Raw genomic sequence first — 27117 nt, 5'->3', positions numbered from 1 at the left:
CTGAGTGACTCAGACGGTTTAAGTGCTGGCCCTCTGACCCGAGCTTGGCAGGTTCGATCCTGGTTTAGTCCGGTGGTATTTGAAGGTGCTCAGAAACGCCTGTCTCATCTCAGTCGATTTACTGGCACGGGACAAAATTTATGCACCTCGGCTTCTCCAAGAACCATTAAAGAATTTAGTGGGGGGGGGGAAGTCAAACAACATACGAATAGCAATAAATTATTATTATTATTATTATTATTATTATTATTATTATTATTATTATTATTATTATTATTAAGCAAGTTTGTAATTTTAAGCGATGATTAATATCGTGATCATAGCCACTAGGCCACACTTTTTACATGAAATTTGAATCTTAAAGTCATGACTTTTCATTTAGAAAATGTCCGGCTCATAGCTAAATGGTTAGCGTGCTGGCCGTTGGTCCAGAGGGTCCCCGGTTCGATTCCCGGCCGGGTTGGGGATTTTAACCTCAATTGGTTAATTCCAATGGTTCGGGGGCTGGGTGCGTGTGACGTATTCCGCATTAGAAATCAACCAAGGTAGGACCCTCATCTTCACAGACATGCAGGTCGCCTAATAGGCCGTCTACGAGAAAAAGACCGCACCAGGCCTCTCCGGAGGTCATACCTCATTATTATTTCGAAAATGTAATTTTCTTTTCCTTAATAATAATAATAATAATAATAATAATAATAATAATAATAATAATAATAATAATAATAGACTAGCTTCTTTGTCATATTTCCAGTACATTTGATTGACTGAAAGTGCCAACCACGTTGGACGAATATGTTCACTCGATGGATCGCGTGGGCGCTAGCGCCTCTTACTACGAAGAGACATCAGCCTAGGAATTTTATCTTCGCCCAGGATTATTGTGATCTGACTATAGTCTACTGTATACAATGGCTCCAACGGAAGTATCATGATAACCAGCGACACTTTAAGGAATAATCTGTTTTCCGTTAACTTTGCGAGGCGGCTTTGCTCCTACGTAAATGTCCATTCGCGTGACCTGTAACCCCACGTATTATGCAATCAGTTGGCGTGTGGCGGTACCGGAAGCATGTCTGACGGGGAAGTGTCGGCGAGGAAGTAGCTGTCCTCCAGGGTCACTCAACAGGCAATATAACGCAGCTCACATATTCCGTCCTGTCTTCAGCAGCACCTCCATTCAGATCCGTCGTTAGCCGATGTGCTCTACACGGATGACTCGAGGGAAAGTGGAATGTTCGTTCATTGTGAACAAATGAAAATGGAAACCTACAACCTGTTTCCCAGTCACTGACCGGGCCAGCTCCCATCTTGCGGCGAGGATAAGAATTGTACCGACTGCCGAAGTCTGTCGCACTCCTCTGGGGCAATGATTAATGACTGACAGATGAAATGAAATGAAATGAAATGAAATGATATTGGAGAGTGTTGCTGGAATGAAAGATGACATGGAAAACTGGAGTACCCGGAGAAAAACCTCTCCCGCCTCCGCTTTGTCCAGCACAAATCTCACATGGAGTGACCGGGATTTGAAATCAGGGGTGAGAGGCCGACGCACTGCCGCCTGAGCCACGGAGGCTGTTCATTGTGAACCATAATAGGTTTCTTTTAGTTCTACCTAAAACCTGCAGCATTTACTTAGCAGAGTTTTATGCCATCTTGCAGGCTCTGCGGTACACGCACTGCAGTGGATGTCAGCATTACCTTGTATGCACCAAATCATTGAGCTCTTTTTCATATGTGCTTCCCGCAGTGCGTCCTGGTGCGATGTATCCACAATATGCTGTTTGGATTGTGGAAATTAAACACCAGAATTACTTTTGCATAGCTTCCAAACCATATAGGTACAGCGGGAAACGAGCTGCCAAAGCGGCAGTCATGCAGTCCCCATTGCCTTATAATATTTCGTCCTCAGTTGGACATTTATTAATATCCCACTGAGAGAAAGACCAGTGACCTGAGAATTAATCGTTTTCGGAAAAAAAGTTAGACGTAAGAGGTAAAAGAGCCGCTTCTTTTGCAGCTTCATCAGCAAGCTCATTTACCGCAATCCCAACGTAGCTTAGGAGCCACCCGAAAGTGATTCCGGTGCCAGCATCACACAATCTGGCTAGAAGGTTATGAATCCAATTCATTTTCAAATTCCTTCGTTCAGTAAATTATTTTAAATTTATTTTCATTTTTTTCCCCACTTAATTTGTTCAGAGAGGATGGTTTCCTAGTGTTGTACTTCCTCGTAAAACAATAATCGTCACCACCTTACAAGTGTACATATTAGATTAAACACCGCTGGCGCACAGGTTGTTAGGCGCACTAAATATTCAAGGCTGTTGATCACGATGTCAAAGTCCCTTACATAAAGTAACAATACTTAAGTCCGGTAGTAAATCTTAACTGGATGACTTGCGTGAAACAAGGTAATTAAATCTTTGCGTGCCCGATACTAAAGAAGCCAGAGGGACAGGAAACTGATGAACAGGAAGCTTCCAACAACCAGAGGTCAGGGCACTGACCAGCTGCAGTCGACAGAAACATCCTCGGCAGATGTTAACTTATTACACAATCTCTTCATTCCATGGATGTCATTCGCCATTCCTAATTTGTTGATGTACAAATGTCGTTCGTCTCCAATTATTTTTTGATTCTATGGGATCAAAATTTCCAGGTTTGCTTTTGTAAGAAGGTGAGTCAAAAAATACGTGACCCTATTTTATTGATCAGAATTAAAGGAATGGAGGTCGCCCCAATTTATTTGTGCATTCCATAGCCTCGGGGCTCATAATCTAACAGGCTATGGCCAACTCGATCTACGCTGCGCTCCAACTAGCTACAGCGACGCATCAAGTTGGTCGTGAACAGACAGAGTTTGTGGTCATACCGACAGATTGCGCACAGGTGAGCAAGTTGATAAACCAGAACGTTTGCACAGTGACTGTTGCAAAATGAAGTTAGGAAACGAGTGGTCACATCAGGAGGTCCGTATAGTGATCTGTTTTCTGTAGGCAAAAAATGCGGAAACAGTCAACATCACAGGTGAACTGAATATGTGTGCGGAGGGAATGTTTGTCCAACACGTGCGGAAGTGGTCGTGTGAATTTCTGGAGGGATAAACTAAATGTGAAATAGGGAGAGTGGAGTGGCCGTCCATTAACATCAGACGCGTTCGTTTATTAATGAAGTGTTACAGGGAAACAAACGCGTAACGCTGAATCCACAGATATAGAGACTGTCGTACAAGGACTAGACAAAGCTCATATGAAGCCCCTTGACGCAAAGACCAAAACTCGGTAAACCCTACGGGCCCGAAAACCATGTCTTAAGGCCGTAAAACCAACCGTTATGAAGATATTGGCACCACACTGCTCCTGCTCTAGGAATCGGATAAAGAAAGGAACTGCCGTAACCATGGCAACGTCAGCTCCAAGATTCTACAACAGCGAGATTATACATATACGTTTGGGCATAGCTGCCAACCAAAACTGGTACACATATGACTTACTATCTGGAAAAATTTACTGTTGTGTAATACACTCATAGGACTCCTTTGGGCGGCTGTGGAAAAGGGGTGGGGTATGAATGTATTAGAAAACGATCTATTGCAGGAATATATTGTTACGTGCGAGCCCTGTGGTAGCCCCTTTCTGTACTTCCTACTACTTGACTGAAATGAAATGGCGCATGGCCTTTAGTGTCGGGAGTGTCCGAGGACAAGTTCGGCTCACCAGGTGCAGGTCTTTTGAATTGACGCCCGTAGGCAACCTTCGCATCGTGATGATGAAATGATGATGAAGACGACACATACACCCAGCCCCCGTGCCACCGAAATTAACCAATTAAAGTTAAAATTCCCGACCCTGCCGGGAATCGAACCCCGGACCCCTGTGACCAAAGGCCAGCACGCTAACCATTTAGCCATGGAGACTACTTGACTAATACGTGGTGCTTATACAGGGTGGTCTGAAACAACGCGAAGCGTGCATATGAGCGTTAGCATGCTGGTAAATAATTTGAAAAAAGTTACTTCCATATCTCGCGTCGTTGTCATCTTAATCAGCTTTTGAATTTAGTTAATCACAACGCTTCGCGGGTGAATTCAAACGGGTTTGCAAGGCGGTGTTGCTTGAGTGCCATGCCGATAAATCAGCATCAACACAAACACACCGAGGGTGTCAGCCGCTGTCGCCGTAGCGGACTTGCTACAGCACGATCCTCAACACAAACACACCGAGGGTGTCAGCCGCTGTCACCGTAGCGGAGTTGCTATAGCACGACCTCAACACAAACATACCGAGGGTGTCAGCCGCTGTCACCGTAGCGGAGTTGCTATAGCACGACCTCAACACAAACATACCGAGGTTGTCAGCCGCTGTCACCGTAGCGGACTTGCTATAGCACGACCTCAACACAAACCACACACTTGCTATAGCACGATCCTGTCGGCTGGGAGGTGCGTGTTCAAATCACTCCCATGGCGAAGTTTTCTTCTTCGAATGGTGCTCTCAGGCCGATCGTAAGCCACGTGCAGATTTAGCAACACAGTCTCGCAATGCCCATTTGAATTCGCTCGCGAAGCGATCTGAATGGTTAATTTTATCAGCTGAAAAATGAGAACGGCGCGAGATATGAATTACTTTGTATAACGTTGTTTCCGACCACCCTCTAATACGAAAATTGATATCATTTATGCAATGCCCCCCTCCGTTGGTTTACAATTACTCTCAACTGCATTTATCCTCCCCCTCCTTCGTTCAATACGTCCTGTTGACGAATTATTCTTTCCTCTTCGTCCGTGTACAGTCGTATAACAGGAATTTCACTGTTTCTTCACTTTCTGTGCAGATTCTGCATTTCTTTCGCCCATTTTTATGATGTTTCATTGTTTCATGTACTGTACCACAAGTTGAAGTGAAAGTTTCTTCGCTCTGACATTTTGATTTGAATATGTGTCATTTTCAACAAACAAACTGGTGGCTCACACAAGTCTGGGTTTACCAAGACGACGACTGCCCAGCTAGTTGGCCTGCAGATATTGGATTTGTATATGCTCAGCGTGACGGCATCCTCAGCTGCATTGATTGGCCCTCGTGACTGAGTCCACTGCCTATCGTATCAGACAGCTCCTCATTTGGTCTCACGACCTGATTGAGTCCTTTCCAGTTCTCAGTCCAGATTCAAAATTCCTGGATGTGCAGAGAATCGAACTTAGGACGTCGGAGTAAAGGACAGATATGTTACCCATATACGCATGAGGTTGGCTTCTTTCTCTCCTTTGAGTAATTCAGTCTAAGGATCGGTTTGCCCCTGTGATGAGTCTTCTCCAACAGGGTCGATCCTGTGCAGTGCGTTTTGCGTCTGCATAGCTCCTGTATCCTAAGTTCACAAGAAATGTCATAATGAATATCTTTCTTGGTCCTTCACGAGGGCGTTTCCCTGATATGTTACCTTCCAAAATTTACATCAGCACATTCCTATGTCGCAGCCTGTGCCCCCATCTAAGAAAGTTGTATCTTCCTAATCTGACTCGACAGCTTCTCTTTTCTTGCACAGTGTTCAATATCACAGTTTTGGTCTTCATCTCCACCCAACTTATCCGTTGCAGCCGACGCAAACACCACATCTCAAAGACTTCTAGCCGCTTAATATCACTCTTCGTTAACGTCCAGGTCTCAGCGCAACACAGCGCAACAGACCAAACATCAGAACTCGCTATTATTTCACGTTAGGTGAGGGACGTTGTTTTCTGCTTTACTATTTCTATTCGTGTTTTTATTTCAGTGTGACACTGAAGGTTTTCTGTTATGATCTGGCAAGGTATTTGAACTGTGCTACCTGTTGTACAAACTCACCACTGATCATCACGGGCTACGGACGTGGGCTTCTTCTAAACATCATGACTTTTGTTTAGTTAATATTCATTTTCATACCGAACTCCTTCAGTTTTAGCACATAGGTTGGCATCATCATGAATATATAATCATTAATTATGATAAATTGTGTATAACACTAACTGTTTTCTACCCAGAGAATGAAAACTATTTCGACCGACCTACAAATTAATGAGGTTGAGTTTTGCTCGTAATTTTTCACTTTGAAGTTGGTGCTGTTATTTATTACAGCGAAAGGAACTCCCTTATGTGGCGACTAGCCTGATAATACAGTACAAGGGGAGTTGAACACTCTATCTTGATTTCCTAAAGAGACGCGGTCGATATGAAGAGCCCAGTAGGGGAAAATGATTGCTTGCCATTTTGTAGGCTCTTTCCCATAACGATTTGTATCTCGGCCTACGTACGCATTAGCTGCCGTAGAAGGGGAGAGCGACAGGTGAAGCGCGCACACACACACATTGGCATGAGCAACACACGGAGCTTCACTACCTCGTTTCTTAAAACTCCAATCTGATCCATTTCTACACATACATATTTGTTAGCGCATGGAGACAAACTCTCTCTCTCCAATCAAATTCAGATGTTGAGTATAGAGATATAATCCCGCGCATTACCTTGTACAACTACCACCAGCACGTCTTCTTCTTCTTCTTCTTCTTCTTCGCCTTCGCCATGTTCCCCTGACACAGGGTCCACTGTTCGGGTCAATAAACGCTATTTTGCCATTGATGCTTTCACGGCCCGTACTTATAGACGTGATATTGTGTCAAGAAAATAAGGTGAAGTTCTTTACGTTTCGCAGAGAACTGTGCTCTGCGTCCTCAGAAGAAATCCCGACTCTCCACAAGAAAGGCTTCTTAAACAGTGACTCTTTGAATTTAGACGTTATAATAGAAGTGGAAATGGTACGATCATTCGCCACCAGATGGCTCCCAGGACGTGGCAGAACGCTAGCGTTCGAAGCGATTTCCCCCATCCTACGAGATGACGAGATGTCAACAGACCGCTCCATCCTTTTTTATCGTGTATAGAAGTATATTATTTATTAGTTTTTATTTTATTGTTAATTACGCTTTTATTCCATTGACTACATTTTAGTTTGTGTTGTGTATTTTAATGTGTTATTTTATTCCACTTTAATAAATATTTGATATAATTTTATCAGAAAATAAGGGATTGCGAATTAGGTTCACTGATAATTTTAATTTCATAATCATTTTTCATCATCATTTGTTTTAAATTATAGTCAGTGGATACATTTTGAAATTTTAATGATCATGTCATTTCGTTCCATCTCGTACCATTAGGGGCCGATGACCTAGATATTAGGCCCCTTTAAACAACGAGCATCATCATCATCATTATCATCATTTTCTTGTTTTCTACAATTGGAGCAATTCCATATTGTTGCCGAATTGTACCATTCCTGGCGTGGTTGACAAGGGAATGCCCGTCACCCACGGAGCATTCTCATTACCGTGAATTCTTCTTCTTTCACCGATTTTCTCACTATGTCGTACATATGGATTTGGCCTTGTTTTACGGCCAGATGCCATTCCTAACGCCAGCTCTATGTGAAGTGATGTAATCACTATTGCCTGTTTCTGTAGTGATTGGTAGTGTGGGGTGTTTTGTGAATGTGAAGAAGAAAGTGTTGGGACAAACTCAAATACCCAGTCCCCCAGCCAGAAGAATTAATCATACATGAATAAAATCTCCTGCTCGGCCGGGAATCGAACCCAGGACCCTCTGAACCGAAGACCTCAGCGCTGATCATTCAGCTAAGGAGTCGGACGTCATTATCCTGAATTAATGCAGGAAAAATCAAGATGGAAAGAAAGAGTAACACCTGAAAGCAGGTATAATTCAAAACTGAACCTCTCGACTCTGATAATTGAGCGGGAAGGAAGGAAGGAAGGAAGGAAGGAAGGAAGGAAGGAAGGAAGGAAGGAAGGAAGGAAGGAAGGAAGGATAGTCATTCTTTCTGAGACTTTGACAGGACTCTGATAAAGAAATGGATAAATTGGTTGTGGTTGTTTAGCACCGTTCTCCATGTAGTCTTGATTTCGAACCTCGCCTGTAATCGGGTATTTCCATTGCTACGAAGAACTGAATTCAGCCTCTGGAAGAAAATTAAAAGGCTATCCCATACGAAATGAAGTAACTCTCGTCTCGGAAACCAACATTGATGGCAGTGATTATTTAAGGGTCAGTAGGCCTACATTATTTTTGTAATGTGTATTAAAATAAAATAGGGAAGCGGTAAAGTAGTAGTGTCTGTTACATGGAGACCCAGATTTCAATTCCAGGTTCGACCAAGGATTTTAATCTTCATCTCAGAAGTGGACGCAGACCGTGACATTCCAATATTATTAGGCCAAGAACAGAAATAAAATAAAATGAAATGAAGAAATGCATGACAGAAAGAAAGAAAAAATGTAGTGAGGAGGGGGAAACATAGCAGGGAAGAATTAACAATACAAGGAATAGTTGAAGGACGGCTGAGGGGACTAAAAGAGAATGAGGTAGGAAGGAAGATTCGAATTCAAAGTTTCGAAGCACAAGGAAAAGGGGGGGGGGGGTGAAAATACGGAAAGAAAGGAAGAAAGAAAAAGAAAGAAAGAAAGAAAGAAAGAAATAAAGAAATAAGAATAGGGCTATCAAAGAAGGAAACAGACTGTGATGCTAATTAAAATAATCGACATTAAAGAATTGGAATTTCACGCTTCTCCGTAAACATTTTAGATTAACGTAACGATCTTACAAAATTACACCCTATTCTGGTTTGGTATCAATTTCGTCGTGTCAGAGAAATGGTTCCAACACGTTTGTGGTCACATAATTGCTTGAAACGAGAGTTTCTGTACTGCACTCACAGAACGTAGTTTTTGTCATCGGTCAATATCGACTTGGCGTGGTAAGAATCGAGATTATTACTGCTAAATTCGTTTAAGGTGGGAGAATTACACTCAGACTAGGGGATATTAGATACTTACACCCCCCCCCCCGAAGCCCATAATTTGGAAGCGTGGGTTGGCGACCACGGGGCCTTTAACTGAGTCCTGGCATAGCTTCAATTTACTTGTGTCAGGCTCCCCACTTTCATCTATTCTATCCGATATCTCTTAGACAACTCTATTTCTTTTCCTACCCCGACAGTACTAGAGCAATCGAGGCCTAGGGAGACTTTCATTTTCGCCCTTCGTGGCCCTTACCTTTCTTTGGCCGATACCTTCATTATTTGAACTGCCAGACCCCTTCTATTGTTTCCCTCTGGTTTGTGTTAATGGAGGTTGGTTGCCCAGTTGTCTCTTAAAACAACCATCACCACCTCGACGACTATTAGAAACTTAGTGTCAGGTCACTGTCAGCTTGCATTCGGGAATGGTGCTTTTCCATTTTCACACCAGGTAAGTATTAATAATGGTGACGGTCGCTTCCTTCCCAGTCGTAGGCCTGTCTTATCCTAATATCGTCATAAGACCAGCTTGAATTGGTGTGACGTAAAACCAATAGAAAAGAAAGACCTTTGAAGTGACTTTGGAGGAGACATTCTCCTTTTAATGGGATTAGAATGCCCTGTTTCACCGATGTTAAAACTGTTACCTTTGAAATCCTTGTGGATAACCCACCCCTCTTCCATAGTACAATAGCGCTACTGGGCCTTGGTCTACAAAGCGACCGCTGTGCAGCCCGGAGGCCTGCGAATTACGAGGTGCCTTGTAGTCAGCACGACAAAACGTCTCGGCCATTATTCTTGGCTTTCTAGTCCGGGGACGCTATCTCACCATCGGATAGCTCCTCCTGTTGTTCTCATGAAGGCTGAGTGGACCTCGTACCAGCCCTCGGATCTAGTAAAAGATCCCTGACCTGGCCGGGAATCGAACCCGAGGACTCCCGGTAAGAAGCATGCTTAAGTAGAAAACTGGTCAAAAGGATATTTCGCGCCTACCACGCGTCACCTCGAAATGTACAGGGCCTTCGGACTGGGCGGCGGTCGCTTGGTAGGCCAAGTCCCATCAAGACTGTAGTGCTAAGGGTGTGGTGGTGGTGGTGGTGGTGGTGGTGGTGGTGGTGGTGAGTTTCAGTTGTAAAATATTACGTAATGGTGTGCGATTCAAGTATAAAGTGAGCTTTTTCTATTCTCGTACCATTGCTTCTCTTATTTTTTTTATAACTTCTCTAAACATTTCAATATTAGCAGCTTAATTTGTGAGATATAAGGACACATTATGTTAAAGATATCAAATGGGAGGAACTAAGATCAAAGTTATTTAATATGAAGACTCATGCAACCAATCCGTGAATGCCAAAACAAATATCGAGGGAGTTGGCTGCGGGGTTAGGATCGCATAGCTCTGAGCTTGCATTCGGGAGATAATGAGTTGGAACCCCACTGTCGGAAACTCTGAAGATGGTTTTCCCGTGTTTTCCCATTTTCACACCAGACAAATGCTGGGGCTCTACCTTAATTAAGGCCACGTGCGCTACATTTCTAATCCTAGGCATTTTGACGGTCTCTACTGTAATGTGATGTCACGTACATTAATGTATGTATGTATGTATGTATGTGTATGTATGTATGTATTGTACCCTTGCAAGGAAGGGATATGGGTGCAGTGTGTTTGCAAGTTACATCCACTGATTATTTTAAATTCATAATCATTTGTCATCATCATTTGTTTTAAATTCCAGTCAGTGGATATATTTTGAAATTGTAATTAGGCCTATCATGTGGTTCTGTTCCACTTCGTATCATTAGGGGCCGATGACCTAGATGTTAGGCCCCTTTATACAACAAGTATCATCATGTTGTATGTATTTATGTATGTCGTTTACAAAGCGATAACCTCGATGTTTTCTTCCCTTTAAAACTACAATCCCACGAACCTGCTACGCAGGCGTAGCAGGGGGAGAGGTGATACTCCCACGTGGCGCGTCCCAGGTGGCGGATAGGGGGGTCCTAACCGGCTTGCCGGCGGACTTGAGGGAAATAAAATACCTCTCGCGGACCAAACACACACCCCCTCCGGGTGGGGGAGGCTGACGAATAATACACCCACGGTATCCCCTGCCTGTCGTGCGAGGCGACTAAAAGGGGCGACCAAGGGATGAATGAATTAGAACCATGCAACTACTCTTGATTCGTACCATCATGCGGGGAACACCATGGGTTGCATGTACTTGCGAGTAGTATCACTAACATGGTACGAAATATGTTTGTGATTCGTTGCAGTAAAAAGCCTGGCCTGGTGGATTCCAGTACCCGTGCGTCGTACCTATGTGTGCACCACCGCGGGTCTGGGCGTAGCCTGTGAGTTGTACCACTATATGAGCGACACCGTGGGTCTGCGTTGCCTGTGATTAGTACTCACTATGTGTGGAACACCACGGGGCCCTTGGGACCGGCACCCGTGACTAGTACCCTAGGTGAGGAAACTCATCGGTTTGCGTTGGCTGTAAGTGGCGCCATTGTGTGCGAAACACCATAGGTCTGCGTTACCTGTACGAAGTACAGTACTTGTGAGTAGTACCATCTTTTGTGGAACACCGTGAGTCTTCGCTACTTCTGATTAATACCCCAACATGACACATACCATGGTTCTATTTTACTCGCGACATGTACCATTCTGTGGGGCCTTAGACGTGGATTTTGCACCCCCTTTAGACACCAAGCATCTTTGTGCTTTATAAGTGGTTCCTTGGTCGGTAATAATGTTATTTTCGTTCTCTGTTGAATCCGATCCACTGGTTTTTGTTTTTGTTTGTTTGTTTTGTGCTTTGTTGGGTTCCTGTCCATCCATTCATTCTTCATGACATTTTTTATTTTTATTTTGGTCAGTGGATGCCTTTGTAATTTTTGTTCTTTCATTTCGTACCATTAGGGGCCGATGACCTTCGATGTTAGGCCCCTTAAAACAACAAGCATCATCATCATCATCAAAACTACAATCATCTGTCTGTTAGGTCATCAGCCCAGAGGCTGGTTGGATCCTCAAATAGTACCACCAAAGGTTATGAGGTCATAAGGAAACCCCAAAAACCAATGGCAGCACCAAAATGAGGCGTCCTAGGCAAGATGAGGAGTGAGATAGTTTGCCATTTCTTTCCTCACTGGGTCAGAAAGTACTATTGCAGCACGACTGACCCTATGAGCAACACCTTTCTCAATGTCATTACTCAGCACTACCCATACCCCAGCAACTTCCATATTGTCACAGCCATGGATGTTGACTGGGAAGCTACACTTTACTCTGGCCTGTGCCAAGAGATGGATGCAAAAGTACTGTATCCATCAAGAAATGACAGCAGGCAGACTACAATCATCATCCGCACTTAATTAGGATTGTATGATCAGTGCATCCAAGCAGGGCATTTATTCTCCAGCTGTGCTTAGGTTTGAGGAACTATATACAGGCAAAGTTGGTTGGCATTTGGAAATAATTAAAATAATTAAAATAATATAATAAAATAATTAAATGCTTGCATTCCTAGATTTATTTGCACGTTAAAGAAACGCTTGCAGGTCAATATTCCGGCACTTCTGACTTTCATTCTCAATTACATATGCAGTTTTTCAGGGGAGTTTGGAACGTCGTTGGACTTTAAATGATAGGGCCTAGCTGATGGCTTCAGTATGCTTGGAAACCAGTCGACTAAATAGAGATAAAACAAAATCACTTGCTGTCCTTGAAGACATAACCTACTTTACTTTCAAACATTTTCTGGTAGGGGAAATGGTTTAACTTTTATCCTGTAAGCTTAAAGTAATTTTGTAAAACATTTATGAGTATTCTTTAAGAAGAAAACTTTTCTTTCTGCATCGGAACTTTCAGTTTTACATGCGTGGCTTCAAAATCTATTTGATGGCAAGAACTAGATCAATAGTTGTAGGGATGGCTAGGTTTTTACAGCAAAACTTTACATTAAATAAGTAATGTAGGTGACTATACGGAGCTGACTACCGGCCCGAAGGTTGTGTGATACTAGGAAAACCATTAAAACCGATGACTGTGCTAGAATGAAACGTACAAGACACGTTGAGGAGTGAGTAGTTTGCCACAAATTTCCTCACATTTTAAGCTGTATCAAAAAATAATAATAATGCAAAGCAATTCAGTATTGATATTTTTACTATACGGCAATGAAAACGGTATTCAAGCTTGTTTGTAATCACTAAGTAGTAGCAAACCTTCGTTATATAACCTATAATATTGTTAGAAGTATAACGAATGGTGAAATGTTATTTTTAGTTGCTATTTATAACCGTTATTTTTGTAACTGAGACACAGGTAACGGTTACAAGAAAATAACGTCAGCCATCACTATTTTTCTGATGAGTGAATTAACAGGATAAATCAAGACCAACTTGACTGGAGACACCACTGACCTGGAAGGTTCTCTCGGACCCTGTCGATGGGGTAGAAGGTGGAGGGGGCGGCCTGGTGTCGGGCTCCGTCTCCCAACTGCCACTACTACTACACCTCCTGACTGTGGTGTCCACACTGCTGGAGTCCTGGTGCCTGTCCTGCTCACACAGACTGGCAGGGGACCAGATGCTGAGCGGCCGTCTGGGTTTGGTGCACAGGTTGAGTGGCGCATCCTCTTCTACGGAAACAACAGATAACCATTAAGATGTGTAAAAGTTTAGGAGCAAATAACTCAAAACATACTTGATACAATACGGGTTTAATATTAGTAAAAAGGATTATTTAATTAATCAATGTAGTGTATTTATTTATTTATTTATTTATTTATTTATTTATTTATTTATTTATTTATTTATTTATTTATTTATTTACAATCTGCGTTACACCGCACCGACACAGATACATCTTACGGCGACGATGGAATCGGAAACTCTGTTCAGCACATTAACCATGGGAAAGACAGGAATAGAACGTACTAGCATTCAGCATGAAACTCTTTCTTACACGAAATTTTCAAAACGCCCTTAGTTAATGGGAATGAAGCGTCCATAGCTTTAATTAAGGTACAGCCCCAGCATTTGCTTGATATGAAAATGGGAAACCACGGAAAATCATCTTCACGGCTGCCGAGAGTGGATTCGAACTCGCTATCTCCCGAATGCAAGCTGATAACTACTTCATCGCTATTTATTTATTTATTTATTTATTTATTTATTTACAATCTGCGTTACACCGCACCGACACAGATACATCTTACGGCGACGATGGAATCGGAAACTCTGTTCAGCACATTAACCATGGGAAAGACAGGAATAGAACGTACTAGCATTCAGCATGAAACTCTTTCTTACACGAAATTTTCAAAACGCCCTTAGTTAATGGGAATGAAGCGTCCATAGCTTTAATTAAGGTACAGCCCCAGCATTTGCTTGATATGAAAATGGGAAACCACGGAAAATCATCTTCACGGCTGCCGAGAGTGGATTCGAACTCGCTATCTCCCGAATGCAAGCTGATAACTACTTCATCGCTATTTATTTATTTATTTATTTATTTATTTATTTATTTATTTATTTATTTATTTATTTATTTATTTATTCTTCTTAAACTGTTTATGTACACTCCAGGGTTGGTTCTTCCCTCGGACTCAGCGAGGGTTCACCACCTCTACCGCCTCGAAGGGAGTGTACTGGAGCGTGAGACATTGGATCGGGGGATACAACTGGGGAGGATGACCATTACCTCGCCCAGGCGGCCTCACCTGCTATGCTGAACAGGGGCCTTGTGCGGGCATGGGAAGACTGGAAGGGATAGACAGGGAATAGGGAAGAAAGCGGCCGTGGCCTTAAGTTAGGTACCATCCCGGCATTTACCTGGAGGAGAATTGGGAAACTACGGAAAATCACTTTCAGGATGGCTGAGGAGGGAATCGAACCCACCTCTACCCATGTGACCTCCCGAGGCTGAGTGGACCCCGTTCCAGCCCTCGTACAACTTTTCAAATTTCGTGGCAGGGCCGGAAATCGAACCCGGGCCTCCGCGGGTGGCAGCTGATCGCACTGACCACTACACCACAGAGGCGGGCTATTTATTTATTTATTTATTTATTTATTTATTTATTCCCTGATGTTCAGTTCATTCAGGTCCCCTCTTCTTTCCTCCAGACAATTTATTTCTCCTGTTTTGGAAATTTATTACACTGAATAACCTTTTTGTGAGTATTATTATCCATCCTGAAAATGTGCCCAAAAATTTTGAAATGTCTCCTCCTTACAGTGTTGATGAAACTATCTGTGTAACTATAGAGGTCTGCAGTTCGCTTTTTGATCCAAATTCCATTTTCTTGTTTGGGGCCGAAAATTTTCCTAAGAATTTCACGTTCTTGTTTTTAAATATATGCAATTTTAGAATAACCACCTAATGTTAAGGTTTCTGATGCATCTTCCGATAGAATAATTGTTTTGAAGATACACTCCTACCGGGCGAGTTGGCTGACCGGTCAGGGGCACGCGGCTGTCAGCTTGCATCCGGGAGGTAGTGGGTTCGAATCCCACTGTCGGCAGCCATGAAGATAGTTTTCCGTGGTTTCCCATTTTCACACGAGGCAAGTGCTGGGGCTGTACCTTAATTAAGGCCACGGCCGCTTCCTTCCAACTCCTAGACCCTTCCTACCCCATCGTCGCCATAAGACCTATCTGTGTCGGTGCTACGTAAAGCAAAAAAAAAGATGCACTCATGTTTCTTTCGATTTATCGAAATTCTTTACCTTCCCTGTGGGTGGACTCAAAGCATGCATTATCTGTACGCCCTGCATGTCGTAAGAGGCTACTAAGAGGGAACAAGCAAATAATCTGTACTGTCTCTCTCTTCTTCTAAGCCCAAGAAATCCATGACTCTATACTTTTTCGTGTAGCAGAGAAATTGTACGAGTGCAAAGTTTTAGTTCTACTCTCTGATTGCTCCAAAGCACACTGGGGTGATATCACAGAGCTCTTTGCTAATGACGACTGCTTTAGGCAATAGTTTGGAAATATATCTTGAAACAAGTGTTTTTAAATATCATTTTTTAACATTTAGATATTCAACAGAAGCATTGCTTCAGATGGAGACTTACCTATTCGTGCTTTTTCTGGGGTAAAACCCCTCTCTCCGGACCCCGCGCTGTCCGGCGAGGGCGCCTCGCGAGGTCTGTGGAGCAGTGGCGAGTAAGGGAGGAAGAGGCTCGGTAGTGGAGACCACAAGTACGGCGGGTAGGCTGCTGGTACCATGGGGTTAAACATGAGGGCACCACCGTCTGTAACAAAGAAAACAATCAGGATCAGTCTGAACGACTATCCTAAGCTACCCACAAGAATACAAAGGTACCCCCTTTCAGTGTAATGAGAACCAGTGGCGGAACTAAGAAAGGACACACCTCTCACAAAATAATATTTTGGGCCACTTTCCTCAAATTCTGACTTAAAGCGAGAATGATATTTACTATATTAATCATATTTAAATACCAGTGATATTATAATTAACTGAAACACCAGATGTGCCTTCCATCATTATTTTTCGAAGCATCGTTGTTTCGTTGACAGAAAAGCACGTTAACCACATTTTCCATATTGATACGGCTGGTTTTATCACTGTCTATGTACACAATAGGTTTTTTATTAATAGCAACGTGGGTGGATCACTATGGGTTTACGGTGCGCGTGATTAGTACCACTATATGTGGAACACCACGGGCTTACGTTGCCTGTGAGTAGTACCACTATGAGCGGCACCGTGGGTCTGCGTTACTTGTGATTAGTATCGCTACATGAGAAATACCATGGTTCTACTTCACCAGCGATATGTACCATTATGAGGGGCCCGTGACCTGGATTTTGGACTCCTTTAGACAACAATCAGCATCGATTCACGATTGTGCTTTGGATGCAGCCCCTTGATTAGTATATACCATTGGTTTTAAGTTAGTTTCTGGGAAGGTGGTGCATTGCGGGTCGGATCCACTGATTATTTTAAGTTCATAATCATTGTTCATCGCCGCTTTTTTGAATTCTAGTCAGTGGATTGATTTTGGAGCCGGCCCCGCGGTGTAGGGGTAGCGTGTCTGCCTCTTACCCGGAGGCGCCGGGTTTGATTCCCGGCCAGGTCAGGGATTTGTACCTGTATCTGAGGGCTGGTTCGAGGTCCATTCAGCCTACGTGATTAAAATTGATGAGCTATCTGTCAGTGAGATAGCGGCCCCGGTCTAGAAAGCCAAGAATAACGGATACGCCATGCTGACCACACGACACCTCGTAATTTGTAGGCCTTCGGGCTGAGCAGCAGTCGCTTGGTAGGCCATAGTTCTTCGGGGCTGTTGCGCCATGGAGTTTGGCTTGGTTTGGTTTGGGATTGATTTTGGAATTATTTTTAACTTTTAATATTGTGAGTTGGATCCGCTGGTTATTTTAAATTCATATTCATCCATTCATTCCTCATTATCACGTTTTGAATTCTGAGCAGTGGATGAATTTTGGACGTTGAAATTGTCATTTCATTTCGAGCCGTTAGGAGCCGATGACCGAGATGTTGGGCTCCTTTAAACAACAAGCATCATCATCATCATCATCATCATCATCATCATCATCATCATCATCATCATCATCATCAAAATAGGTTTAATGGCCTCTCCTCCCGCACGGCCCATTAGTTATGCCCCTAATGGAAACTAAATTAATTAATTAATTAATTAATACAAAGATAATAACAGCCTATTCATCGAGTGTATCCGTACCGGTCTGTGAACTTTCGGTATCCAGTACGTTAGTTCCGTTCGCAAATGCTGTTACCAAAGTGCTGCAATGGCACTTGTGCTTTTGCGTAAAATCCTATAGGCCTAGGCCTACATGTTAGAAAACCAAAGACGCAATTTTAAGACAATCGGATTGTGTTGACGGATTGTTTCGAGAGTTAAAATGATGAACACAGTCGATCAGCTCACCATCTTCAATATACAATATGTTATTGGATTCTTGAATGAAAGAATTACGCAGACGGAAGGTATGTATTGTCGACTTAGGTTAGAAATAATCACGCCAGATGTGGGTTTCTACATGAATCGTCCTTGGTGGTAATGCTGTATGATACTAGTAGGGAAGAATGGCATGCCAACGGTACTAATGGAGTCGAAGTTAACACAATCGAATCCCGGCCCAGCTGGTTGGCACCTAAGAATGCTTATATGAGAGAGACAAAACCCTTTCTCCAGGAATAAATTTTCGGCACTCCGCCTTCTACATAAAATCATAGTGGCAGAAGAAATGCGAAATTATTATTATTATTATTATTATTATTATTATTATTATTATTATTATTAAAACAGCCGTTACCGAGGACAAAAGAGGTGGAAAAGCGATTGTCTTCGAGGCTCCACTAGGATGATCGAACTGGAAAAAATCCAAAGAAAAGCAGCTCGATTTGTTCTGGGCGATTTCTGACAAAAGAGTAGCGTTACAAAAATTTTGCAAAGTTTGGGCTGGGAAGACTTGGGAGGAAGGAGACGAGCTGCTCGCCTAAGTGGTATGTTCCGAGCTGTCAGTGGAGAGATGGCGTGGGAGGACATCATTAGACGAATAAGTTTGGATGGTATCTTTAAAAGTAGGAAAGATCACAATATGAAAATAAAGTTGGAATTCAAGAGAACAAATTGGGGCAAATATTCGTTTATAGGAAGGGGAGTTAGGGATTGGAATAACTTACCAAGGGATGTGTGCAATAAATTTCCAATTTCTTTGCAATCGTTTAAGAAAAGGCTAGAAAAACAACAGATAGGAAATCTGCCACCTGGGCGACTGCACTAAATGCAGATCAGTAGTGATCGATTGATCCGAAAGAACCATATTCAGCACTTTATGTTGCATAGTTGACCATAGAGTAATCTTTTAGATGAGGCCTTTCCGATAAGATACTCACTTGTCTGTTCTCATGGGACCGGACATTCTGGACTCCCAGGACGAAATAATAATAATAATAATAATAATAATAATAATAATAATAATAATAATAATAATAATAATAATAATAATGATAATAATAATTTTGTCCCACAGTAAATCTACTATTACGAGGATGGCGTATTTGAGCACCTTCGAATAACACGGGACTGAGCCGGGATCGAACCAGCCAACTTATGCTCAGAAGGCCAGCGCTCTACCATCTGAATCATTGAAATTTTCTTTTTGACCAGTCGGAAATACAATCTATGTCCTCACAGGTGTTAATTTGCAACGCAAAAATCTAGATCAGAGATCGAAAACGTACAATATTATAGACTATCAAAACTGATTAAATCAGAATTGCTTTTACATGCCAACTCTAGGAGGGAAAAATATATAGACTAGACTATATATTGCTCACGATGTTCCGTTGGCAAGGTCTCCCATTAGGCTACTTGCATAACTGTCTGGAGGCAGTACTTCTCCTGATAACATGTGGTAACAGGTAATAACATGCCGTACACTCAAATCGGTTCAACTTAGTTTTGTTATCTTAGCTTATTTTCTAACAACAGGTATACTTACAGTGACTTGTTTTTTGAACTGCACTCTACGACAAGACCTCGCCGAGTGGAGATAACATTCACAGACTAACCAGTTGCTTAACACACTCTTTGAAAACGTGTCTTTGTACAAGTTATTTTGCACTTCTAATTCGTTATTTCATGTAAAGGGCTTAGGAGAACGTGGTCAAGAGTCCTGTTCACGTAGTTTGGGTGAAATGTTTGTGAGAAATTGAAGAAAATTGACGATTTCGGGGAGAATCCAGATATACGTGCTCTTAAATCGCGTAACATCTCGGCGGAAAGACAGAAGAGAAGCCTGGGATAAAGAACCTTCGGCTACAGTCTCCGAAAGAAAAACGGCAGATAGTTTGTGAAGCCGTAGCTGTAGTTGGCTGTATCGATGTAATAACAATCATGCCCCCTGTGGGTGGAGGACGCAGATGAAGAATACACCCACGGGATCCCCTGCCTGTCGTAAGAGGCGACTAAAAGGGGCGACCAAGGGATGGTTTTATTAGAACCATGAAACTACTTTTGATTAGTACTATCTCGCGGGGAACACCATGGGTCACCTTTACTTGCGAATAGTACCACTGTATTAGGTACACCAGAGGTTTGTGATTAGTAACAACAGAGAGTGGTTCACTGTGGGTTTCCAGTACCCGTGATTAGTATAATTGTGAGAAACACCACGGGTCTGGGCGTTGCCTGTGATTAGTACCACTACATGAGCGACACCGTAGGTCTGCGTTGCCTGTGATTAGTACCCACCATATGAGGAACACCACGGGAATACCGGTGTGCGTGATTAGTACACGTAGGTGAGGAATACCATCGGTTTGCGTTGCCTATGAGTGGCGCCATTATGTGAGAGACACCATAGGTCTGCGTTACCTGTGCGACGTACGATTCTTGTGAGTAGTACCATCATGTGTGGAATACCGCGAGTCTACGCTACTTTTGATTAGTACCCCAACATGACAATTACCATGGTTCTACTTTACTAGCAATAAGTACCATTATGAGAGGCCGTTGATCTGGATTTTGGATCCCTTTATACAACAAGTCTCCTCGATTCAGGATTGTGCTTTAGATGTGGTCCCGCTGGCAGGACCTAGTGTTTACAGTGCACTATGTCTTCTGGTATAGGCTAGAGCAATTTTGTTACTTTCATAGATCTGTCTCTGTCTTATCCTTGGCTTTGACAATATGAAAGTGACTGAGGTATGAGCGATGCTAGCAATGCCAATACTTATGTAGCCAGTCCCTGCTATGAATGGTGTGAAAATGTTGCACATAGGGTCGGTTGGTGTTTGCATTTCAGTGGGCTTGGCAGACTGATATGTAATAAGAACTCTGCCCGGTGAGGAAAGCAACGGGAAACTACCTCACTCCTGATTTCCCTAGCACGCCTCTTCAGTGATGCCTAGGCCATCTATGACAGCTGATGGCAGAGCTGTTGAAGATCCCACCAGCGGAATCGCTGACGGACTGAACATACATGAACATACCTTGGTCAGTAATACTATTTTTATGATAGTTTTTTCGTCGGATCCACTGATTGTTTTAAATTCATATCCGTCCATTCATTCTTCATGACATATTTTATTTTGGTCAGTGGATGATTTTCAAGTTTTAATTTGTCATTACATTTCTTACCGTTAGGGGCCGGTGACCTAGATGTTAGCCCCCTTTAAACAACAAGCATCATCATCATCAATAGCAATCATAATTATATCAAAAAATTGTTATTACTGCAATAATTTTACCTTGTGTGTAAAGCAAAGCAAAGTCACCTCCGTACAGGCCATGAAGGCCCTTGGAGGAGTGGAAGGTAAAGGCTTCCACCATTGTTAACCTCGGCACGTGATGGGGTAGAGTGGTTAGCTCTACACCCGGCCGCCTTTGGCCCCAAGAATTAACCTGGTACTCATTTTTGGTGCAGGCTGGGTGAACCTCCGGGCCATATGCACCTCATGGAGTGGAAATATCGTTTCTTAAATTTTACGACTTCCTGACGGGGATTCGAACCCACGTCCTTCCGGGCGAACCGAGCACGCCTTTACCGCCTCGGCCAGGCAGCGGCTGACCTTGTATGTAGCTGACGTAATTATGTTCTTCCCCGTGGAAACAGGCGCGGGGCTTTCGTGATAGACTGTACAGTAAAATATGTGCATTGGAAAATAATTGAGACAGAAATTAAAGAATGATTGGAACTAATGAAATAAATGACTGAATAATTAAGTTATGATCAACCCTCTCTGGCTTACAGTACTGTATGTATATGTTCCCACGCCCAGAAATATATATGAATGTTAAGTTTTATGTGGAAAGATTCCAGAGAGATTATTTGATAAGGGCGCATGGGTCGTTCTAAAGAGAATGACATATATCACGATTCATGTGTGGTGTCGTATTAAAGCGGATCTATTTTATTAGCTAAAAGTACTTGATCACTTACAAATTGACTATTCCTCTAGGTACGTCTCTTTAGGACTAGCGAGGTGGAATGATTTTACAGGCCAGAGCTATGAATAAATTATAGCTTTAGAGAATTCTAATCACTTGTTCAAAGTACCTCACATGTTCAAATGGAATTTCATATGTTGATCATTTTAGACTGAAGGGTTGGTTTATCATGAACAATGGATGTTACAGAGTGAGTACGTGAAGAATGTGATGGGAAACTCGATAAAAGAGTGAGCGTTGAATGATTAAATGCGATCACAATGCACGAAACGGCGCCCAACAGGTAAATCCATATATACTACTTATTTGAAAGGATATCGAGGATTCCCTTTATCATATTACTTCCCAATGGCGTGGCTCAGATGGAACGAAAGCCAGACTTTGACTTCGAGTAGTCATCCAAAAGAATGTATTTTCCGTGTAAGTTTCGCGACACATAACTCCAAGCAAATGCTGTACATTTGATGTAATTTATTAACGATATCCGGTCTTGGTAGCTCAGACGGTAGAGCGCTCGTCTTGAGTCCAGGATGTTGGTTTCGATTCCAGCTCAGTCCATTTTATTTGAAGGTACTCAAATACCTCAGGCTTGTATCGGTAGATTTACTGGGACGTAAAATAGCTCCAATGGACAGCGCCTTGGCGTCTCCAAAACCCATCAAAATACGACAGTTAGTGGGGTGTAAAACCAATAACATTATCATCACTTCTAGGATGGTCAAGAGTGGACGTCTTACCCGCCTCGTCTGGTTCGGATTCCCGGTTTTTATACCCGCACAGTCTGAGGTTCCTAATTCTGGACTGAAGGCTGAAGCAGGGTTTACACAGCCTCCTGAGGCCAGTCGAGTTCTATGATAGGAGAGGCAGTGGAGCCGGTCATGAAAGCCTAGCAGTTATGTTGAGGATGTCGTCATGCTGAAGACACTCCAATATCTGCAGCCAACCTATCTAGCTGGGCAGCAGTTGCTTGGCAAGCGAAATCCTAATGGGCTGTAGCATCAGTGTTTGATTATTGGTGCATTATTCTTGTAGTTACAGCAGTGGTAATAATAATAATAATAATAATAATAATAATAATAATAAAATCCTGACGACAACCGTATGTGGAGGGACGTAGTCACTCTTGCGTGTTTCTGTTATGGTTGTGTTGTGTAAATACGAAGAGGAGAGTGTTGGGAAAATTACAGATACCCAGTTCCCGAGTCGGAAGAATTAATCAGACGCGATTAAAATCCTTGACTCGGCTGGGAATCGAACTCGGGGACCCTTTGAACCGAAGGCCTCAACGCTGACCATTCAGCCAAGTAGTCGAATACTACTACTACCACTACTACTTCTATTATTATTTACAATAATAAGTCACCTAGCCTCCTCGGATCAACTGACGAGCTGTCTCATACGAGAGGCAACGGTCTTAGTCACGAAAACCAAGCAATACGGCTTATAATGTCGTTACGCTGATCACGAGGCATTCCAGTAACTGCAGGCCATCTAACTGGGTACCAATCGTTATAATAATACCCAAACTGGTCAGGACGTTCCATAGGTTATTATTATTATTATTATTATTATTATTATTATTATTATTATTATTATTATTATTATTATTATTATTATTATTATTATTAACTGAGACGTGGCCTTCATTTAAAGATTCCCTCATGCCTTGATCGGGATTCGAACTGTTTTGACCTTAGTGGGAAGCACTGAGCAACAATGTCCAATGTATGGGTAGAAACACTTTACGTACCTCGCACGGCTGCAGCCTCCTTCAGTCGGGCCTCGGTGGGAGACACTAAGGTGAAGGCACTGTTGGGTCTAGTAGCGGTCGGACTGCAGTCCAGTAATGTCGGTGAAGGAGGTGGGGACTCGGTGCTGCCCCGGACGCTCTTGATAAGGAACGACCGAGGCATCGCTTCTGGAACAGAGAACAAACCCCAGTGTTTAGACACACTCGTATTTCTGTGGTTATCACTGTTACATTATCATTGTATTTCCTTTTTTCACGTTCTAGCCAACACGTTCCGAAATTTCGAAAGAAATATAAGGATATGTTGCGTTTGCTAGAGTTAACTTAGCACCCGATTTCTTGAAATATGGACATTAGGATCGTACCGAGCTATCTGCTCGACAAAACGTAATAAGATACTTTTTTTCAGTTATCATTCTTGTGTACCAGACTTAGCTAATTAGAGGTAGCAAAGGCTGTGTTTATTGTATAAGAAACGTGCCCGTCAATAAAACAGATCTATTAAACAAGGATTCCAGTCTCCATATAACAAAGGACATGGTGACTGAAGTAGCGAAATTTAGCAGTTTTCGGAGTAAAATGTTTAAAAATAGATGGACGGCCTAGAAAAATGTTCAGGAACAGAAAACGAGAAGAGATAATTCTAAATAAAGAAAATGTCATGTTACCTGATGGATCCAAATACATTTCATTTCGTACCATTAATAGCCCATGACCTAGATGTTAGGCTCCTTTAAATAACAAGCATCATCATCATCGGATCCAAATTATTTGTTTATTGACGATGGCAGCAAAGACAGAATGATCGCTCTTTTTGTAGTTCTCGGGGAAAATAGGTGTTACTTAGTGGCGAGAAATGCCTCATAGATTGTACATTTAAAAGATGCAGCTCACAATTTTCCCAACTGTTGATATGAGAAGTATGACGAAACGAGAGTGATACCAGCAGTTTTTGCATTATAACCAAGCAAAATGAGAAAGACCTACAAGCGATTGTTTTCAAAATTGGAAACCAACCGAAGTGGTAATGGACTTCGAAAGTGCTACCGTGTCCGCTTTCAGAGAAATATGTACTTTTTTCTTTTTGCAATTTTCTTTACGTCGAACCGACACAGATAGGGCTTATGGCGACGATGGGATAGGAAAGGCCTAGAAGTGGAAAGGAAGCGGCCGTGTCGTTAAAATTAAGGTACAGCCCCAGCATTTGTCTGGTGTGAAAATGGGAAACCACTGGAAAACCATCAAGCGGGATGCCGAAAATGAGGTTCGAACCGACTATCTCCCGAATGCAAGCTCACAGCTGCGCGTCCCTAACCGCACGGCCAAATGACAGTAGTATACGATTAAGCTTAAGTGAAATTTTTAAAAGTAAGGAATATAAATCAGGAATTCAAGGAGACAATTTGGGAAAAATACTCGTTCGCATAAAGAGAAATCAGAGATGGAATATTTACCAAGGTAGATGTTTCCTAAATTTCCAACTTCTTTGATATCATCCGAGAAAAAACTAGGCAAACAAAGGATAGGGTATTTGCCACATGTGCTACGGAAAGCAAATTGATTGATCGATTGATTGACTGATTCATTCATTTATTCATTGGAAATGTAAGGGAATCTCACCTTTAGGCAATTTCTCGCGTATTCACATATACAATATTACTTCAAATGATATCATGTATTCAGATTGCGACCCCCATTTCTACATGTCAGTGTACAAATGATCAAAGAGCCATCCTACGGTGCAGTTCGTGGAGTTGTGGTTATGATTCACTATCGTACCTTTTGGATCAACAACGCAGTAGTTCTCAGCGTTCTACGTGATTAGGAAACGTAAATATTGCTACGATCTTCTCAGTTATCGCTTGTATCGGAAACTGTAGAGCTATAACCAGCTGACATGTGATTATACTTCATTGGTAAAATGAAAGAACAACGTTGATAACCCTTCACTTCCGCTATCACAGTGACCTGATCAACAAGTCCTTCGTGCTTTATTGTGTGCTTATTCATTGTTTTATCAAATTAATTCCATACTGTACGTTATTTCTCTTTTGATGCTCGATAAGATAACAGCTAATAGAAGAGAAAAGAGAACATGCAGACGTACTGCTCACCCACTGGGAAACAAGTTCAGTGACTCTAATGTTACACATCTGAAGAACATATGGTTCAACCTAGTGACGGCGGTGGTGATCAATACTCTTTTAAGAGGAAGTACAACTATTCAACCTTCCCCTATATAAAAATAATCGCCGGACTGAGTGGCTCAGACGGTTGAGGCACTGGCCTTCTGACCCCAACTTGGCAGGTGCGATCCTGGTTCAGTCCGGGGGTATATGAAGGTGCTCAAATACGTCAGCCTCGTGTCGGTAGTAAAAGAACTCCTGAGGGAATAAATTCCGACACCTTGACGTATCCGAAAACCATAAAAGTAGTTAGTGGGATGTAAAGCCACTATTATTATTATTATTATTATTATTATTATTATTATTATTATTAAGCTACTCAGAGATCGGACGAGTTGGCCGTGCGGTTAGAGGCGCGTGGCTGTGAGCTTGCATCCGGGAGATGGTGGGTTCGAATCCCACTGTCGGCAGCCTTGAAGATGGTTTTCCGTGGTTTCCTATTTTCAGACCAGGCAAATTCTGGGGCTGTACCTTAATTAAGGCCACGGCCGCTTCCTTCCAACTCCTAGGCCTTTCGTCTTCCATCGTCGCCATAAGACCTCTCTGTGTCAGTGTGACGTACAGCCACTAGAAAAGAAAAGACTACTCGGAGAAAAAAAAATATGGTAGGTATCCGACACTTCGAAAAATGGAGGTAGCGGTCAAGGAAGGGCGTGAAAATGAAAGACTCCCTAGGTCTCTATATAGGCCTACGTAATACCGTAGGGGTAGGAAAAGAACAAGAGTTGACCAAGGGAGGTCGGATAGGATAGATGGAAGTGAGGAGTCAGACATAAGGAAGTGAAAGCAATGCCAAGAATCAGTTAAGGGATCCGTGGTCGCCAACCTACTCTCCAAATTTAAGAACCCCTGGGTCCAGTTAAATCTAGGACTAAACAAATAATTAGCAGGAAATGGGGAAGAAAATCCCCGGTCTAGAAAGCCAAGAATAACGGCCGGGAGGATTTGTCGTGCTGACCATACGACAACACGTAATCTGCAGGCCTTCGGGCTGAGCAGCGGTCGCATGGTAGGCCAAGGCCCTTCAAGCCCTTCAAGGGCTGTAGTGTCATAGGGGAGGGTAAGAAAAGATTATGAGAAGGAATAAAATAAACAAGGTGAGCTACAAAAAGTCAATATTGGGCTAAATTTTGTCGATGGTAATATGTTGGCTTTCTGAGTCCAAGTTGGCAGGTTTTATTCCGGTTCAGTTCGATGATATTTGAAAGTGATTAACTATGGCAGCCTCGCGTCGGTAAATTTTCCAGCACTCAAAATAATAATTTATTAAAAAAAGAAAAATAGAAAAATAAAGTAACATCACTGTTTCTTTGCAGTGTTGAATTGGATCTGCTGATTATTTTAAATTCATATTCATCCA

The 27117-nt window shown here is 42.5% G+C and overlaps 1 protein-coding gene across 1 annotated transcript in view; it reads right to left on the bottom strand.

Moving 5' to 3' along the window:
• Positions 1 to 27117, bottom strand: part of LOC136872196 (uncharacterized) — a 125765-nt gene that overhangs the window by 72904 nt on the left and 25744 nt on the right. The window contains exons 2-5 of the mRNA XM_067146031.2: positions 23572 to 23739; positions 15933 to 16112; positions 14580 to 14582; positions 13279 to 13496 (exon numbers count right to left, since the gene is read on the bottom strand). Coding sequence (XP_067002132.2) covers positions 13279 to 13496; positions 14580 to 14582; positions 15933 to 16112; positions 23572 to 23739 — 569 coding nt within the window. The remainder of the gene's footprint in view (positions 1 to 13278; positions 13497 to 14579; positions 14583 to 15932; positions 16113 to 23571; positions 23740 to 27117) is intronic.

This window comes from Anabrus simplex, chromosome 4, assembly GCF_040414725.1.
Source record: "Anabrus simplex isolate iqAnaSimp1 chromosome 4, ASM4041472v1, whole genome shotgun sequence".
In the NCBI taxonomy this organism is placed as follows: domain Eukaryota; kingdom Metazoa; phylum Arthropoda; class Insecta; order Orthoptera; family Tettigoniidae; genus Anabrus; species Anabrus simplex.
Note: the sequence above shows the minus strand (reverse complement) of the source record. Positions and strands in the feature narration are given on the sequence as shown.